Source organism: Rutilus rutilus (assembly GCF_951802725.1).
Source record: "Rutilus rutilus genome assembly, chromosome: 12".
Taxonomy (NCBI): Eukaryota; Metazoa; Chordata; class Actinopteri; order Cypriniformes; family Leuciscidae; genus Rutilus; species Rutilus rutilus.
In genome coordinates, this window is record NC_140217.1 from 20,602,288 (window position 1) to 20,623,076 (window position 20,789).

General features: G+C 36.8%; 1 protein-coding gene across 2 annotated transcripts in view; it reads right to left on the bottom strand.

Annotated features, from left to right (window-relative positions):
- The window catches only part of tnrc6c2 (trinucleotide repeat containing adaptor 6C2), a 64,086-nt gene that overhangs the window by 27,962 nt on the left and 15,335 nt on the right, over nt 1–20,789 (bottom strand). For both annotated transcript variants that reach the window (XM_084426743.1, XM_084426742.1), the window contains exons 2-4: nt 16,350–16,441; nt 13,526–13,547; nt 2,854–3,174 (exon numbers count right to left, since the gene is read on the bottom strand). In XM_084426743.1, coding sequence (XP_084282869.1) covers nt 2,854–3,174; nt 13,526–13,547; nt 16,350–16,403 — 397 coding nt within the window. In that variant the 5' untranslated portion in view covers nt 16,404–16,441. The remainder of the gene's footprint in view (nt 1–2,853; nt 3,175–13,525; nt 13,548–16,349; nt 16,442–20,789) is intronic.

A 20,789-nucleotide genomic window follows, 5' to 3' on the forward strand; every position in this document is an offset into this window, starting at 1 on the left:
ATACTATCACTGAGTTTAAAAGATTCCTTGATTTAGTATTATCAAAGAAGAAACAACTGAGTTGAAATGTATGAATAACCTGATATCTTAGGTAGTTGTCAAATACAGATTAACAGGGACTTTAATCTGTATATAAATAAATGTTAGACCATATTAGATTTAATAAGAAACTATAACACAAATTCTATAATGATACCAGTAAGGTCCTACTGTTACTACTGACCAACCGCTAATGCTTGCTGCACAAAATGTAAAAAAACAGACAAAAAAGACAACAAACCAAATGTTTCTTTTTTTTTTTTTGATGGAGTTCAGGCAATCCAGCAACCCATTCTCCTGCAGACAGGCACTCTCAGGGACGCCATTTTATCAGAGCTGAAATGCAGCCAAGAGAACAAGGCTGCTGTCTACAATTTTGTCTCTCTTGCTTTTATTCCCTTTTTCACTTTCTTCTCACACACCCTCCTCTGCTTGCTCTCACTATTAGTCACATTCACTCTCCCCACAGAGAGAAAAGAGAGATAGAGAGAGAGAGAGAGAGAGAGAGAGAGAGAGAGAGAGAGAGAGAGAGAGAGAGAGAGAGAGAGGGAGAGAGGGAGAGAGGGAGAGAGAAAAGACTGCATTATAAATTCATAACACATAAGGCGGTGGTTTTTTTTCCTTTACCTTGTTCCTCAAACATCCTGGACAAAACAAAACAAAATAGAAAAGGCAGGAAATGAGAGTTTGTACACCTAAAGAGTGGCTCCACATAACTAGTCTCAAAAAGCCAGCGAGATAAATGCTGTGACCATTCGTTATTCAGTATTATTTTACTCTGATGCCAACAAATGTCTGCAAGTGCTGTGTCTGAGAGTCTTTCATCCTGGTGAAAGCCCAGAAAGGAGAATTTCCAGACTTTGGAAAATTACACCAGACCCAGAAACATTTCTTTTTTTACCTACAAACTTAGATTTTTAAACTTAGAATTTGCTTTAATACAGTCAACAATTACAGCTTTCCAGTGCCAGACTTTCTCTAGGCAAAGTCTCAGTGATGTATAAGACTGTGCTTTCTTTCATACCAATTCTGTTCTCCGGATCAAAGGACTCACTTCTTCCCAAGAGTAAAATGGCAAACATGTTTAAAATGATCATCAGTCATGTTTTCCACTTTATCAGATCACAGTGTTCTCTTAGAAGGGTGCTGAGAGAAAGGAGAAAGAAATAGACAGAGTGAGAGAGAGAGAGAGAGAGAGAGAGAGAGAGAGAGAGAGAGAGAGAGAGAGAGAGAGAGAGAGAGAGAGAGAGAGAGAGAAGAGAAAGAAAGAAAGAGAGAGAGAGAGAGAGAGAGAGAGAGAGAGAGAGAGAGAGAGAGAGAGAGAGAGAGAGAGAGAGAGAGAGAGAGAGAGAGAGAGAGAGAGAGAGAGAGAGAGAGAGAGAGAGACCCAGACGGGTATCAGCTGGGGAGACACTGTGCTAATGAAGCAGCAGAGGGGGCTGGCATGTGAGATGAAACCACCTCTAGCTTTGACATGGATGAGATCATGTCTGTAACATAACTTAAGCATCAATTTCAGCATGTCCTTTATACCTGCCTCGCTAGGCATGGTATATATCTTTTGTGTTCTCTTTAGTTGTAATAGTGTGTCAGTATTTCCAAGCATACACTATTGTATTTTATTCTTAAACTCAAGCTAATCTCAAGTAGGTATTGTTTTTTTTTTTTTTTTTTGTGGTGGTGGTGGTGCTTTAACTAAGGTGCTTTTTCAGTTGTTAGTATGTTTGCACAGTAAAAATCTCTCTGTAAGATTTTAAATCCATCCCTTTTAAAACACTATTATAGCTAATGACATTCAGCGGGACATCTTTGAGAGTTGACATCTTTAAGTGTCCAGTTATGACATTTACATTTCTGAATTTGGTAGATGCTTTTATCCAAAGCAACTTGCATTGCATTCAAGATACACATTTTATCAGTTCTTGCTTTCCCTAGGAATCTAGCCCAAAATCTTTGGCTTGCTAGCACTGTTTAAGCTACAGGAAGGTGGCATTGCTCAATTAAGATGACATAGAAAATAACTTCTAGGAACCTGTTGCAAGATATTTGCTTGTAAATGCTCCAAAGCAATGTGTCCGATCAGAGTAAGGTAAAGCCAAAACCATACAGACCAATTGTTCAAGTAAAACCATTTAAGAGGTACAACATCTTTTTTTTTTCTGTTTAAAAAGACAAATTTCAAACAAATAAACCTTGTTCTTTGCTTAAACTAGATTTTTAATGGCATTAGAATCCCAGAAACACATTTCTAAAATATTTATAAGCAGAAAATCAAATCTATATGAAACAGTGAAGACAATAATGATCCACGAGTTGACAAAGCCATTAGGAGCCATTAAACAGCTGGTGAGCCCATGTTCCCAGGGATGCTGAGTCCCTTCTGCTCAAGCACTGCTCTTCCACCTGCCGTTAAACCAGATTGGAGTGAATCGCAAACACTCTCAGGCATCAACCAGAGGGGTATAGAGGAAGGGGGTCAGTAAACAATAATTGGAAAAAAACACTAGAGACAGAGTCACACAACCTTGCCGCTCCCATGACCTCAGGCTTAGAATGACACTTAAGAGGTCAATGCCAGGCTTTGTTAAGGCATAGCAGGGTGGGAGACACAATCCCCAGCCATTTAAATCATAGTCCCTGTGGACTTCTACGTTCCAGCTGGGCCATGAGGAAGAAGAAATTTCTATTTAGTAAGACAACCAATGAAAAAAAACACCACAATGTATCTCTAACCGTACCTGATATTGGTCAAGTGAAAAGCCAGTCAAAATAAATATCTTAGTCTTTCCATCAAAAACAAAACATGATTCTCACCCGTGTGCCGTTTGCTGGTGGGTGTCCCAGGAGGCGAGATGACCCCGGTCTGAGTGCAAGCAGAGGTTGGGTTCAGAGCGGCTGTAGGTAAAGGTTGACCCCTCTTCAATAGCTGCCTCTGCTCCTGCTGTCGGAAGCGTGGAGGAACCTCTTTGTGCACATATCGGGGACTGGACTGCTGCAATGGAGGTAACTGCTGTTGTAGGGCATTACTAGGGTTATGCTTGCCATTGCTGGTGGTGGAGGCAGAGGGTACAGGCAGGTTCAGGGTCAGAATGGGACTTGAAGGGATGCTGGGATTGGGTTTAACGGAGTCTGGCACTGCAAGAGATGAGGAAATATAAAGACGAAGTTTAAATTGAGATAAATGAAGTGATAAAATAAGTGGTAATGTATAAACCTGTTAACTGTCTCCCCCTTTTTGAGCATAGATCAATGGTTGTAATTAAATGGTTGTAATTCATGAATGCTTTGGAATAAAGGCCTGAGGTTGGTCTTTTTTAAAGAAGACACTCAGGAGATTATTGCAGAAAAAGCACTTCAAAAAAATGGAAGTGTACAAAAGTTAAAGAAGTTTAAGTTTACTGTAAAGCAAAAAATATATATTTTACAAAATAATTTTGACTCTAAAATTGCTAAAAAATCAAATACATGTCTTACCAGTTATGTTTTAACATCACAAAAAAAGGAGATTAAAAAGTTTTTACCGTTTCCATGGTAACACATTAGGGATGGGACAGTTTGAAAATTTCATATCATGATTATAGTGACCAAAATTATCGTGATTATCAATATTCTCATGGTTTTGTTAAAACGAGATGAAAGTGTTCAAAAATAACTGATGCTCAGACTTATCTTTGAAAATCAACAATCAACAAATAAAACAAGCAGCTCTATGCACTTTTTTTAAGCAAGATTCTATTCTGTGGCATTTCCTTCCTTATAATGACCGTCGTCTATAGCAATGCATTATAACACAGCGCACATCCATGTATCACAACCAAAAGGAAAGACATACTGCTCCACAGAAGAAAGAAAGTTGTACAGGTTTATAGTGACATGAGGGAGAGTTAATTATGGTATGTTTTATTTTAGGATGAGACACTCATTTATATAAATGACTGAGTTTCTCATGACATCAAAAAAAGTGAAGCCATTGCGCTGTTATATTGGTATTCCCTATAATTCCCTCACATTCTATTGAATTAATAGATCATCATCTGATTTTAATGAGAAAACATTTCCTAACAAGTCTCTCTATACATTCTAAAAACACAAACGTCCTAAACATTGATTGGTTATTTGTTTAAAGACGGAAAATTCCCCTGCTTATTAAACGTTACTTTCATCTTCATTACAATAGCAAATATCAGATCAGCTGATGGATGAGACACCTCAGCATTACAAATGTCACAGTGATTCTTATGAAATTTTACAAATTCATGCTTTGTAAGGCATGTGCATAACTTAATACGCCATGTACAGTTATTCACTGGTTATGTAATTATGTAAACAGTATAATATTGCTTTATTTGTACAGTAAGAGTGAATGATTCAACAGTGTTTTTGTTAACATCATGTATTTCGAAGCAGTAAAGATAATGACTTAAATGTTGGTTAAATGAATACTTAGTTCAACAATATATACAAATATCACTCGGTTCATGCAGTCTGAAGTAGAAGTTGTTCAACAAAAAGACATCAGGAAATATACACGCTTCACAACTTATTCAGAAAAATTACATTGACTGCGTATAGATTTAAAGGGATAGTTCACCCAAAAATGAAAATTCTGTCATCATTTACTCACCCTCAAGTTGTTTCAAACCTGTAAGAATTTCTTTTTCCTGCTGAACACAAAAGAAGATATTTTGAAAAATGCCTGTAACCAGACAGTTGATGGACCCCATTGACTTCCATAGTATATATTTTTTTCCTACTATGGAAGTCAATGGGGTCCATCAACTTACAGGTTTGAAACAACTTGAGGGTGAGTAAATGATGACAGAATTTTCATTTTTGGGTGAACTATCCCTTTAAAGACATGGAGCTTTATTTCCAAGCATTTTGCCGCTCTGAGCAAGATGATGAATGGTTAACCTTTTTAATATAATATAGTGCAATTTAGTAGTTGGGAATTATTTTTAAATGTTATATTTAATGTATATTCAAATCAATTTCTGCTAATAATCCTAGATATGTTCATTCTTAATATGTCCTGCATATTTATGTACAAGAAGAAATCTATTAAAAAAGATTCTATGAAAAGATAATAAACATTACAGATAATGTTATATATCAATTAAATGTAACAATTAGTGTGTTTTGGCAATAAGTCAATGATGTCCTCTGTCGGTAAGAAAATTGTAAGAACTTGAACACTTCTGGTGGCTTCACCGCCTACTGGCAGTTTAGAACGCAATGAGCAATCCAGTCATTTATGTAGATCAGTGGGGTGAGACCAAATCCATGAAGATGTTGAATATATAGACTAAATAACAAAAACTTGCATACTGTATGAAATATACATATAAACTAAATAAATAACTAAATAAATAAACATCTGCCACTGGATTGCACACATTCAGGATTTCAGACAGATGATCTCCTCAATACTGTTTACAATGAATGCTGACGAGGAAGCGAGGAAGTGTAATTCTTGACCTCTGACCACAAATCACTAAAGGCCATTGAACCTTAAAGATGTGGCAAAATTATAGACTGTGAAAAAAAAAAATTGGACGTAGTGTCCCTGACGTCACTCGTAGGTTTCTGAAGAGCATTTTTGAAGCCCAAAGTGGGCGGAGCCGGCCGTCACCATCTTGGTAGCGTGTCACTCCCGGATAAACGAAAATGGGCAAAGAGGGGATTAGCTGAGGTGACGTGACGGCTAACAGACAGCAGACAAACGGCTAGTGTTGACAGCAGTGGCAATCCACCTGTCACTCAAGTGGCCACGCCCTTAATTATGCAGAACTTTAAGGCTTAATATAATTTAAACAGACGAGTTATAAAAAAATATTCACTCCCCTCACAGTTGTCATGAAGGGCAAAATTAGCTATAGGCTACAGACCAAAACTACTTTTTGCGCCAGATTGTAAACACCTTTTTTTGCTGTTAAGTTGGGCATTTTAACATGGGGGGGTATATGGGATCGACTCTCTTTTGCATCCAGTCTCTAGCTGCCAGTCAATGAATTGCAGTTTAAGTCACTTCCGTGTTGATTTCAAGAGAGAGACAGGAAGGTTGCTGCTTGGGCAAAATGCAAAAAAGGAATGTCTAAAACTATAAAAGACATCCAGAGTTGCTCTGTGGTGCTGTGCATCAGATTACTGCACAAAAACATTTGGAAAAGCTATATGCTGCAGTGACTAAGACTACCAACAACATTCAAGTCCTTTTTGTCAGCCTAAGCCTCAGAATGATTTCCTGGGTAAACTCTTCACAGGAGAGCCATCTGGGGCAGGCTCTTTGAGAAGTTTACACACAATGCTCAGGAGAAAAGAACAGGATTAACATCAGGCTCACACACTGAGCAGCTCTAGGCAGAGTTACTGTAACTCACCCAAGGATGTGGGTTAAAGATAGACACAGTTAGAAGAAAAGCTTCATGCTGAGATGAGCCATTTATAACAGCCTGAACGGCAGATTTGCCTTCAGAAATGAAATGGACTGGAATTTCACACAATGGCAAAAATGAAACCTGATCAAATTGCCTCGTGCAGATCTCTGCACATTTATAAAACAAAATCCACAAGCATAACTGCAGTTATCGTGTGGGATCAGGAGACGTGCACTAATTGAGCAAAGAACTCTTTATGTTTTCTAGTTGTAAATGGAATACAGAGATCCCCTGGAGTCATTTGAAAACAGAGCTGCTGGCTGCTGCCTAAAGCTGGTGAAGCACATCTATGATTACATTCTGGTCAGCGTGCCTATCCATCGACCACGCTTCCAGCCAATCAGGAGGCAGTCTCTGCCTGCCTCTTTCTCTCCTGTGCCCTTCTCCTTCGCACATTTCCCCTCCTCCTCTACCCTTTCCCTCTCTCCATTCTCTCCTCCATCCCCCACAGCCCGTTCGGCTCGTTTATTGTCCCTATTGTTCGAAGTGCTTGTGAATTCATTACAGGAAGCAGATGGACACTGGGACCACAAGCTTTTCATACTGGCAATCTCAGACAGGCAATTTGCTATGGGGCCTCTCTCATTCCATCTCTTCCTGCCTGTGTCAATCTTCGGTTCTTCGTGATTCTATATCTACTTGTACAACATCATCTCTCTCACTTAAAAATGTACATACGTATGCACACATGTACTACGGTTCTTAATCCCAGAACAAATCTGGCACCACTTCTTTTTAAAATGCAGCTGGAGAAAAAACTGAACCCTCAATAAATCTGAAAAAATACTTTAATTACTGTATATGTTACGGGTGGAAATCATCAGGGACAATATAATATTGCGTATAGCAATCTTGCATTAACTTGATCCGCTTGCATCTGTATTTGATTGGATCCTTGCGTAATAACATTCTTAGAATAGCTTAACTTAACAATTAAATTAAAAACACTGATTCTTGGCATACAGTAAGAATATAGATAGTATTGTGAACTAAAATATGACAATAATTTAAAATATATATTTTTTCTTGCATGCATCTCTGCATGTTTATTATATTGACAAAACAGTAATGAACCAATTCCGTTTCCCTTTAGATCTGTCATTTTAACAAATATGAAAAGATCCAAAACACATGTTATAACAGGCAAAGGCTTCAACATTAAGACACACAATGGAGGAAGTTCCTTTCTTTTACTCTTTACTGAAAGTAGGGATGCACCAAAAGAAAAATTTGGGGGTGAAATTCTGGATGCATTTGGCAGCAAACCGAAACTGAAAATGACTTTAAATATATATATATTGTATTATTATTAAACTTTTAATTAAATTCAATAATTTAATGAATCAAAAAAAAAGAAAAAAAAGAAGCCAATAAAATAAAATAACCACACTTTTCTTTAAAGTAACACAAAAATTGGACAGAAAATAGCCCTATATTAAAATAATATTAAATATTAGGGGTGTAACGATATTCGAACCGAACCGAAAAACCGCGATACACCACCCATGATACGAATCGCGATACTCTCATGGCGTACCGAACACGCCCGCCCCGCCCCCTGCTTTCCCGGCTCATTGGACCTCATGTCTTATGTGTACACAACGAATACAGCATTGCCTAACCACCATTAACCACATGTAATCGCAATAAGCTCAGTGTTTTGTTACATTCGATAATAAGCAAGGTGTAATCTTTCAAATTCTGTCTATTTGATCACGAAATTCAAACATTAAATGTCATTTTGGCGCTCTTGATGTGGCGTGACAGATCACCGTACTAGCTCCACATTTAAAGCGGCAGCGCGGAGCGTGAGTAAACGCGATTCTCTTCCTCAGTTACAGAATAAACATGAATGGACACCTGAAGGTATGTTGAAAGATACAGTATACTTACTAAAAGGCATCATAACTCGTGTAATCGCTCAGTGTTTCAACAGCGGAAATACGTCAATAAAACGCTTAGTTTTTCACATAGCTTTATTTACCTCAGGCAAGTCATTCAGTGTCCACAGCTTGTTGGTTTGCTAAGGAAATGAACTCTTTCACTAAATAAATGCACTATATTAGCCTATATATTATATTTTACTTAACCTGTTAATGACATCTTGATTATTTAATGTATGTTTAAAACATCTGTCATGAAAATGACAGCAACTGTGTAAATTATTATATTTCAATAATAAATTAGAGTAAAAATGTTAATGTAAAAACTGCCTTATGTGCAGTTTACATGGTTTCATACAATTTCTTACTTGAGTGTTGATTATTATATCTAAAAATAAATAGCAACTGAATTTAGGCTAAAAGTCTAGGCTCGGTTGTTAAGCTTTAATGTTATAGTAATGTGCAAGTAAGGGCTCCTATATAGTTTACAGAATTAGCAGATAAATTTTTTTATCCTTGCGAAACGTTTACTTGTAATTGAATTAATTTAAAGACAAGGACACAATTTGTTATTTAAAGCACTGTAAAAAAAAAAAAAAAGCAATTTTAGCTTTCTAAACCCCCCACTCCACCTAAATGAACCGAACCGAGACGTCAAAACCGTGGGACGTACCGAACCGTCAGTTTTGTTTATCGTTACACCCCTATTAAATATCAATATTCTTCATTCAGTTCTATGTAACATAATCAGATTTAACTGATTTATTTGTTGACCTATTATCAAAATAAAGTAGTCCTACAAAGCTATTATTTTCAGAGCATGTGTGAGCAGATCAGTGAGCGAGAGGGTAACGTCATTTTTGCCAGCCTTGCCAAGCACGGCTATACAAACCATGTTACAGCACAGTAGGGCTATTGCAAACAGAAACAAGTCCAGAGAAATTTCATGTCGGCACGTTTTTTAGCGGACTTTGCCTTTCTGGTGAGCGTGAACGGTACATGCATTTGGGCCGTGAGCAGAGTGTAAAACACACACATGGAGATGAACATTGAGCATGCGTTCTGCGCAACGCACACGATCATTTGTAGGAGTTTCCCTTCAGACGCAAAACTTTTGGGAGGAGAGTATTTAAATGAATCATGCAAGGAGATTTACTACGGTTTGCACTAGTCGATTTACTGATATTTGGCAAGCGGCAACCTTCCGGTCTCTCTATTGAATCCAACACGGAAGTGACTTAAACTGCAATTCATTGACTGGCCGCTAGAGACAGGCTCCAAAAGAGAGTCAATTCCATTTACCCACCATGTTAATATGCCCAACTTAACAGCAGAAAAAAAATATGTTTACAGCCTGGTATAAAAAGTGGATTTGGTCTATATAGCTATAGTGAATTTTTTTTTTATAACTCATAAGGGCGTGGCCACTTGAGTGACAGGTGGATTGCCACTGCTGTCACTACTAGCCGTTTGTCTGCTGTCTGTTAGCCGTCACGTCACCTCAGCTAATCCCGCCTCTTTGCCCATTTCGGTTATCCGGGAGTGATGTGCTGTCAAGATGGCGATGGCTGGCTCCGTTCACTTTGGACTTCAAAAAGGCTCTTCAGAAACCTAGGGGTGACGTCACGGACACTACGTCCATATTTTTTTACAGTCTATGATATTTGCGCCATTATTTACCATCCAAAAAAAGTATGTCTTAAGGCGAGACACGGCAGGCAAAAACATCGGGGTTTTTTTACTGGTCAATTTTGAGATTTTTGGATATTTGTCTTCAATAACATGTCTTCTTTCAGACTTGTGGTGAAAAAAAGTCCGAAATACACATTTAGGTCTTTATTTTATTACACTTTGTCTGTTTGCGTCTGTAGATTTCTCATAAATTCAACAAAAGTTTGCGTTCTAAATCAACATGCTGCTCCACGATCTCTGCCGTCAGCCTGTCATCACATGCACGGTTAGGAAGCTCTCTCATGTACAATCCTGTCGGATCCAAATATGGTCATTTCCTTTTTATCAGCAACCAATCGTGAAAGTAAAAGGGCTGAATGCGCAATCTCATTGGCTGATGAAAAATCTTTAAAGCCCGTTTTCTCAAAATGACTTTTCTCTTATACTCCAAGTCCGAAATCTCCACTTCAGTAGCACCTATATACACCAAACTTTCCAGACTTGTACCTAGTTATATTATGAAGACATTTACAGAGGGATTTGTAAATATATTATTCCTAGCCTGATTTATATAACATTTTATTCCAAAAAACATGGTGAAAATATTTTTTTTAAGGCTATTGACAGTATTTTCTGATTTACAGGATAACAAAAGTAGATATCCATAAATCCCTCTGTAATTTTTTTCTCATCTAATATGTGAACAAAATGAAAAAATAATTTTTAACCTGGCTTTATCCAATACTCAGATATCGTTTTTTAAAATATATGCAAATTAGTGCATATTTGATTAGATATTGCCTGCTTTGCATATTTAAACATTAAATTACAGAAAACTTGTAATACATTTTGGAAAGTTTCATGGTGATATCTGCTAGTTAATTTTTTTACCCTATTCACCTGTAGTGTCTCGCCTTAAACCAGATGTCTTAAACCATTTTTATATTTTGCACAAAGTAATAAACTACTAAAAACAAAAAAATTACATAATCTAATAATCAAAACTCTCATCATGAGCACAAAACAAAGTTAACTAGTAATTTCAAAGTTTTTTGTCTTCACTTGACATCTCTAATTAATTTTCCAAATTATCATATAATAACATTGTTTATAATGAAATGCTCTTAATATGCAGATTAATAATGCTAAATGTATGGGAAAAAACAAAACATCTAAAGGCGCTATGCGTTAACTTGTCACAAACCTGGTTTAGATAAACGGATAGATCGGAGTCATCTGTATAATGACAGATAAGAATAATTGAAGGCCTATTTGCTGCACTCTCATTTTCTGCAGTGTTTAGCAAAAGTATCAATTTTTCTGCTTACCGTGTTCCTGCTACTGTTATTAAAATAACTGCATCATCTGCAACTCTTAATGTGGCGCTTTACGTCTTTAGCAGGAGAGAGAAGCATCGTGCATGGAGCGAAAAGGGCATGAATGAAGCAAGTTTGGCTCTAGATAAAAATATTAGAGAATGTAGCATGAAATATCATTACCATGATGGCCCCGAGCACCTTTGGTGTCAACCGCTCCGTTGTTTTGACTTGTTGCTCACTTTAAACTGTAGAAACGGTAAAATGGTGCAATTATGTCCCGCGGTCCGGATGGAACCATGGAACGCCATTTAAATGCCACTGCTCTAAAACTAAAAGAGCATTTCTGACACTTTCCTTTTAATGTACATTTTTCACATATTTATAATACATATTTATTTTATATCACTATATATTTTTATCTTTTAAATATATAATAATTAAGCTGACATGGACTCTTGAGGGTGATGCAATTGAGCATGGCTTTTGTTAATTTGCATAATCATATAGTCATTTCTGGATCAGGAGTTTGAATTCATTCATTACCAGTTGCAATGTTGATATGCACAACAGTACAATTAAATATGATAAATAAAGTCCTCTAAACGGATTAATGCGCTGCAGAATAAATCAGCATTATAGTCTAAACTTTCATGATTAATGAGTATTTATGAATGTCACATTTGAAGACCGTCCTTCCTTTCTGCTTAGGCAAATTAGCCGCTAATTACTGTAGATCGCAATTCATAAAAATCAGCCTTATGGTTGAGTGTTGATGCACTTAACTGGATGTGAAATTGTAAATTAATTGCATCAAGAATTACAGTTTATCAGGCAGAGAATTGATGCTGCTATCATTTGTGACACTGTAATATTCACTGTTTTGCTACTAAGAGAAATCACTATGAACTTCGGTAATTTTGCCATTAGCCATTAAAAAGTCAACTGGCTGCAGGACATTTCCACCCCAGCTGGGCATAATTGGGGCAGAAAATGCCTCAGTCTGAACTCTGTAATATTTTGGCCTTGCTGTGATACACTAAGAAATTGGTGACCTTTGCAAAAAGCCACTTTTAATTACACAGTAAATTAATTTCCATGTTATGAGGAGATGCACCTTTTTAAATCGGTCTGAATGTTTAAAAGCACAGGCATAGCTCAAACATGCCAACTGGTGCCAACAGATGTCATTGAGGAGAGTTAAAGGTGGCTTCTGTTTCTCATCTCAATATCCTGATCTCAAGCGAATCTTCCTTCACCTCCTCAACATGTAAAACAATAGCAACCATTAAATTGATGACAATTTATATTTATTTTTAGTCTGTTAACCCATCTCTAACAGAGTTAATTAAGCATCTTCAACATTCATGTAAATATGCATGAAGCAAACAGATCAATGTTTCAGGAGAGAGGAGAACAATGCAGACAAGGCTCAATTTTCATACCAGCACTGTGAAAGGCACACCAAATATCCCAAATCTGTAAATGGGAACACACGAAACATTCAAACACCACAAAGAGATGATGTTTATCCATCCATAGACACAATGAGTAACACTTCACGAATGTCCATCATCGGTTACATCTGGAGTGCACCTATATTTACAACAGCAATAGTCACAAAACAGTTTTATGTGGTTAATATACTTCTAATGTTGTCAAGACAGCATTACCATCCAATGCCATAGATTGCCATCCAATACCACCTAAGAACCTTGGGACTATCAAAGTAAAGATGCGGTCAATTGAAGACAATGGACCATTTTGCCTGCAAAAATATTACTAATGCAACCACACCTGAAGTTGGCACTAAGCAAGAAACAATTAAAAAACAAGAAAGACTGCACAAAACAAACAAACTAATAACCAGTCCATAAATTAAATTCTGCAAGCCGTTGATGCTGAGGAATATCTCCCATCCCGGTATTACCCGTCTGGGTTTCCTCACACCCCAGTGAACATATGCTAATGAAATAATGCATGTGTCACCAAGCATTAGCCAGCACAGGCATGAAATCAGAGCGACAAAAGCTATCTTCAGACTAATGAGGAAGATCTCCATATTTGCTGACCTTACTACACACGAGTCGCATTAAATATTAGCTGAATTACATTACTATTCTGTTGAATTATTACATTTTATTTTCAAAGACTAAAAGGACTTAAAATATGTACTTACCTTTGGTTTTCTGTTCAGTAACCTGTAAATGAAAGAAAGAAAAGCATTTTCAGCAAAAGCCATGATATATTTCTCTGTGCTTGTTCAGTGTAGTAGTTGTATTTGCATAGTATAATGAATATTCATGCCATAATTTTGTAGCAGGCTGACCTGACATTTGCAGTAGTAACAAATTATATATTCCAATAGTGTAATTAATTAAGGTCTTGTACATATTTTCTTTGTCGTCCAAAAACGTTTATGCATGAAAGGATACATAAATATCAGCAAAGTATCACTAAAGTTATAAATGATTAAAAGGATGGACTAAAAAGGATGCATTATTTAAAGCACCACATTATTGTCAAGCTCAAAAATATGGACATGATCACTATGCAAATCTGGAGAGTTTTCCTGTTTTGTTGTTTGAGTGTTTGTTATTACAATACTACAAACATCCTTTATTTAACACGATCAATACTATAAAGTTTGTATGGGACATCAAATGTACTGGTGCTTTGGCAATAAAACTGACACTAAATTAAAACAAAATTAGCACTACCAGACATTCTGGCGTATCCGTAATACTGAACCCAGACTCGATTTGCTATCTAAGTGCTGTCTGACTGACAGGTCATGTTAAAAATTGGAATCAGTTCTGAATAAGAATTGGCTTTCGATTCCAAACCCTAGTCAAAAATAATAAATACTAGAAAAAATACTTGAAGGCTACATGCAACATTTACATTTAATATGTATATTTTTATGTAGCTTTTTGTATAACCCATTCAACAGCATATTTGTGGTATCAAAATTGGTATAGAGATATAACACCTCATACCTTGCTAAAATACATCAATAATCAAACGTTCTGAGACTTCACCTCTTTGAGTAGAGTGATCTCTAGTTCAGTCTTGAGGGAGGTTCAAAGTTTTACCTAGCCCAGAATAACAGAATGACTTAACAAGCACAAACCAAAAACAAAACTCAACTTCCAGTCTTAAAACCCGCCTCATACTACCTCATAATCTTGACAAGAGGCCCAGAAGGAGCCTGGAGCGAATCATATTGGCACAAACAGTGGCCTGCTAATCGAGTGGAAACAGACTACAAACAGCCCTCTGTCAGAGAGGAGGCTGAGGGGAAGAGGAGTAAGAGAAGGAACCAAGGCCAGAGTGCTAGTTTACATTCCCTGGTGCCATTCCAGAACTGTTATAAAGACTGTTCTTTTCTTTCTGCCCTTTTAAGTACAGAACACCAACTCCAGAACACTCATCTGAAAGGTTCTGAATGAAGATGCTGAAGTATTTAATGTGCATTTGCTGAATCCCAGAGCATCTAACTACTGATTCAGACACTGATTACAGAATCTTGATATGAAAAAAACAAAAAAACATTGAGAGATGAAAAACCAAAAATGTAATCTGCTGTAACTGATTTTAAAATCTGTAGGAATGCACAATATATCTGTAGTGTATCGGTTAACAGATTTTCAGGTTTTTTAATCAGAAGTCGGTACTTGATAATTGTGTACTTATACATGCCACCATTCTAAATTAACAAATAATTATGCAAATAATTAACTGTTGTATGTTAAATGTAATTGTAACGTGTACGTTGTGTTTTGGTTTAAGGTATGTTTACACAATACCGTTTTCAACTGAAAACTTTGTTTACACTTTAGATTAGGGTCCAATTACTATTAACTAACCATTAACAACAAACTCCTAATTACTGCTTATTAATAGTTTGTAAGGTAGCTGTTTAGTTATAGGGTTAGATTAAGGGATGTAGAATATGGTCATGCAGCATAAAACATTAATATGTGCTTTAGAAGAACTAATAAACAGCCAATATCCTAGAAATATGCATGCTAATAAGAAACTAGTTAATAGTAAGAATTGGACCCTAAACGAAAGTGTTACCACAACGCTTTATGAAAGCGTTATGCATTTTGGCTGTTCATTTACACAACAACGCAGTTTTGGGGACCTGAAAATGCAAGCTTTTGAAAACATGTTTTAAAGTGAAAGGTTTTAGAAATGGGTTTTAAAGTGCAAGGTTTTGAAAATGATGCCTTTACCGTTTCCATTTAAACTACAAAAACGTGAATTTGTGAAAACAGTGACATCATGCACATGCTTGTTACATGTTTACGCATGCGTATTACGTTTTTGCGGGGTGTTTCTTGACAAAGTGACATCTACTGGCCTGGCATGCATAATACAGCCATTTTCACAGATCAGTGTTAACGGGGATCGTTTTGACAACGTTGTTGTCTGTTTTTAGTACATCGTTGTCGAGTAAACAAACCCTAAGTTTTCAATCTCTTCCCTATTCTGCTTTGCCTGAGTTCTGTTCTCTCATTAATCTCCTTGGTTGTTAATTAATCCCGCACCTGTTTCTGCTGTAGTTAATTATCTCTCCCTGTGTATTTAAGCCCTTTGTTCCCTCGGTTCTTTGTTCGGTCTCGTTTATGTGTAGTGGTTGTTGTCTCCAATGTTTCTCTGCGATCTCCTGAGTAGTCTTAGTTTAAGTGTTAATAAAAGATTTCTCTGATATTCCCCTGCGTCGTGCGTTCTATGCAACCACACGTGACAGTCATATAATTTCATTTTGTACATTATGTTTAATATAATATCATTGCTAAATTCACTTGTGGCATTTAAAAATGACAGGTGGTTTATGTTTAATTCAAGCAAAATAATAGACAATGTTTATGTCAGACATCCATCAGATATTGTCCTTATAAAAATAATAATCTGCATTTTTGGCTAGACAGTGAGAAGTTTTTTTCCCTCCATTTTTTCTTTCTTTTCTTTTAACAGAATTAAAATAAACTGACCGTTTTTTCTGCAGTGTTCTTCGTCTCTACTTCTTGCTTTTTCTTTTCTTCCATCAAATGGTTCTCTCCTTGTGATGTTCAGCTTCTCTCAGCTAGAAGAAACACAGGTGATTGGTTACTAATCAAACTACCATCCAAGCCAGGAGACCATGCAAGAGCTCAAAATGAAAGCAAAATGAAAGCAAAGACACACTTATGGAGTATAGCACCTGCAAGAATAGGACAGTGAAAGAACTATGATTCCCAAATCCAGCTTTTTTACTCATTCATCCAGAGAAAAATCATCTAAATTAGGAAGTGGAGGTAGGGCTTATTATTAATCAAGCCTTTATTTACTGTATCTGAAAGCTGGTAATGGTTTCTGAGACTGAGAACAATCAAAGCAATGATAACATCCAAGGCCAACCTGAGGACACCAGTCTCTACGGTGAGTCTAGTTCAGTTCCATACTACAATGATACAAATCCGATACAAAATAACTTCAAACTCTGACTGCATTTGGCAAATTGATTGTGCTACAGGGGACCATCTACATTTTGTCAGTTCCAGTATTTTGACCTCACTACTGCACTCATGACTAATGGACAGATGATTCTTATCTTTCCAAATGTAAAATTGCACAATATATCACACCCCAAATCTAAACACATTTTCCACCCAACAACACACAAGATCTCATTCCATTGACAATGCAAACATAAAGGTCCCAAGTCAGGTATGAATCCATAAACAGCAAAATAATATACCAAAATAATGGAAAGAGTGTCCTGTTGTGTTGCCAGTTTGTAATGGAAAATCTGTCAATCAGTGAGACAGGAAGACTGCAAGTGACTACAGTGCATTATACGAGAACAACGCACTGGCAGAGAGCCATGATGGTATGGCCGGACTAATGCTTAGTTGCTATTCAGCTGTCCTGATTTACCCTCGGGCCCAAACACCTCCCATTGGCTGGTAATCTCTTCCCTACTTTTGCTGGCCAATCAGAACACAGGCGTTTGAGGGATTGCCATTCACATTACCTCTTGGCAGAGGTCCAGAGTTAGAAGATAGGAAATCGCAGTGGCCCATGTTGAAATTACCCCGGTGCATTTTGTGGAGGGGGACACTGAACGGCTTTATAAATATCCCACACCCTTTGTGTGCCGGAATTTTCCAAAGCCGATTCATCCAGCTGTTCATAAAACATAACCATCTGCTCCAGAAATTTGCGCTAATACAGTCCCAGTCAGAAATTATGTAAATATACTATGATCTTTATTTCTGATCAATTTATTATTAATGGCAAGAACAATTAATACTCTATTCTTTGGCACAGATAAAAATTTATTTCAGGTTTTATTTATTTTATTTACTCAACCTTACTTTAAATGTAAAAATATATTGTCTGTAATGTGGTTGGACAAATTGAAAATATTCAATAACATATTTGATATTAGTAATTTTAAAGGTTTGCTCTTGAATGTTTTTTTTTTTTTTTTTTTTACCCAAACAGAGAAACCATCATTACAAGTTTTTCACTAAATGGATACAAGGACAAATCATAATTATATGCCCATATATAATAGTGGCAAGAATATATTTGTAAACGCTTCGAAAATATCTGGATTTCTGCTTTGATTACTTAATCTTAATTTAAAGGTTGTATCAGCGATTTCAGGCCCAAACATAAATGATCACATACATCTAATCTTTCCTAACGATCCGCTAGCTGCCCGCCCCATAAGCATGCCGTCAAAAAACCACATCTCTGTAGGCAGCCTAGGCTCTGAGATCTCCACACAAAAATTGTTGGTTTCACCAACCACTCAAAACCAAAATAAATAGTGTTCCAACCAATCACCGACAGGGGTGGTTTGCGCTCGTGCACGGCTGCCTATGACGGCCGCACGCGGAAACCTCACAACACTTTTTCTACACAAGCCCTCTCCTCTTTCAACACCTGCACCAAATGGGACTTATCGAGAAGTAAGAGCTGGTGCACCCTCTACCAAACAAAACAGAAGTGGTACATGACCATTTTCCAGCACTACAGTGACCAACAGCTTCATTTAACACAAAGAGCTGTGTGCCATCCTCCATGACAAGCCCATGGACACGACAAAACTTTCAGGAGCTGCTGGCTGCTCAGCTTACAGGCGTTCCCCTGGATGGCAGCCCCAAAGAGAAGATGCGATCATCTGCCTGTTGACCTATCGCAGAGGGCAAGTATGGGTCGGCGTCATTGTAGGCCTGCTGTTGGTGCAAAATAAGCACCCCATGGAAGTGGAAGGAGTGTGATGTGGGCCTATGCTTGCAATTAGATAGGAAATGCTTCAGAGAGCACAACATTTGAGTGACTGGATTTTAAAAACACATGAAAAAAAAAAAAAAAAAAAAAAAAAAAAAAGGCTCCTGAGTGAAAACTGTGCAACCAAGTGTCAAAAAAAAAATAATAAATTTTTTTTGTATATATATATATATATATATAATTATAATTATATAATTGTATTAAAGTTCATTTTTCAAGATTGAAGTGTAAGATTATTTCATTCATGAGATTTCTTGTTTTTTTTTCTAAACAAAATCAAGTAGAATTTATTCCCACTTATTCCCGTCTGTTTAGAACTTCAATTTACAAACTCACTACACAAAAAAATGACACCTTGTACTTCAATTAGGCACACTGGGTTATAATATTACAGTAAAAAAAACATTTTGTGAAAACAACCCATTTTAGATACAGGTTCTAAAGGTTTAACTAATAATGCACAAACAGTTGTAATTTTCAAATTTTTACTGAATAAATCACAGTGCAGGATGGACAACGTAAACAATGCCTTAAGTTGTATATCCTTCTTCAGCAGCAAAACCTACACTAAACATTTTCTGTAGCCCCTCATAAAACTTTTGACAAATTTTGACCATCCTTCCCCACAAATCTGGTGCAGTTTATCAATATTTTGGGGCTCTCATGATAGCACAGCCTTCTCTAGGTTATGCCACAGCATCTGAACTGGCTTAAGGGCAGGACTTTTTCAACCACTCTTTAATTGTGCTTTGGGTCATTTGCCACACCCAACCTCTCTAAAGCTTGAAATCATGAACTGCTGTCCTGATTTGTCTTGATACACATTTGAATTAATTTTTCCGTCAATGATTATAAAGTGTCCGAGCCCTGATGCAGCAAAACAGCAAAAAAAAAAAATAATAAAAAAAATAATGATGCTGTTGATGTTGGTGCGCAGTGGTCTTTTCTCTCTAACAAAGCATTGTGCATTTTTGCCAAAAAGTTCAGCTTTTACCTTGTGTTGTCAAAAATATATATTTTTCGACAAGTATTGATACTGAAATATCTTAAACAGTTCCAATTCTCAATACACCAATACCAGCTACACTTTTGTTCTTCTCTCTCACAGTGGCCCTCATTTATCAAAAGTGCGTACACCAAATTTCCAGCGTACACCTGGCGTACACCCAAAACCACGGTGACTTTGAGATTTATCAATATGGACGTTGGCGTACAGCACGCTCAAATCCTACGCCAGCTCAGGAGGTGGAGATGTACGCACGTTTTGAGTTGGTGCGGAAATGCGCAGAAAAACAATTCCTAACACCACAAACCGCACTGACAAACTGTAAAAAAACAACAACATAGTAATTATAAACTTCAGTGTTTATTTTTGTGCAACATGGACTTCAATGTTTAATTTGTGTGACTTTACCAAAGCATTTGATTTGTAGGCATATGTATTCCTTTAGTTGCGAGCCTGTGCGCTTTACCTGACGTTTCAGGGTTAGGCCCGGCAGGTGCGCACAGACTGGGTTCAGTAATGAAAGGCTTTCAATGACCAAAAAATAATTCAGACTGACAAAATAATGAAAATGACATTCTTCTTCTTTTAAATAATAATAATAATAATAATAATAATACAAATAATAATAATAACGACATTCTTCTTCTAAATAACAATAAGCGTCATTAATAATAAAAATCATAATAATAAGAAGAAGAATATTACAAATTGTCATGCAATTATTAATGTGAATGAATGGTACTCCACATCACATCATCATCACTATTGTACACCCCAATACATGTGACGTGATACGAAATTAAATGCTAATTGTTTCAAAACACTTGCTGTAAAATAATGCATTGAAGAAAACTCATGCTTAACTTGATCACTATTGGTCTATTTTAAGCAATAAAACATTCTTACCTCTGCTGGAGTGCGCTTCTCAACCCCCACACTATTAACAGAACTCGTAATTTGGGTCCATATTTTGTTTTTGTGGGCGCCTTTAATCCCACTCTTTAAACTCCCAAATAAAACAATTTTGTTTCTTTCCACTTCCCTGGTGATGATCTCGATCTCCACGTCGGAGAAGTTTCTCTTCTTTGCCGTCTTCCGTGTGTCCATGGCGTAAAATGAGGGCGTGGGGAAAGCAGAGACTTGA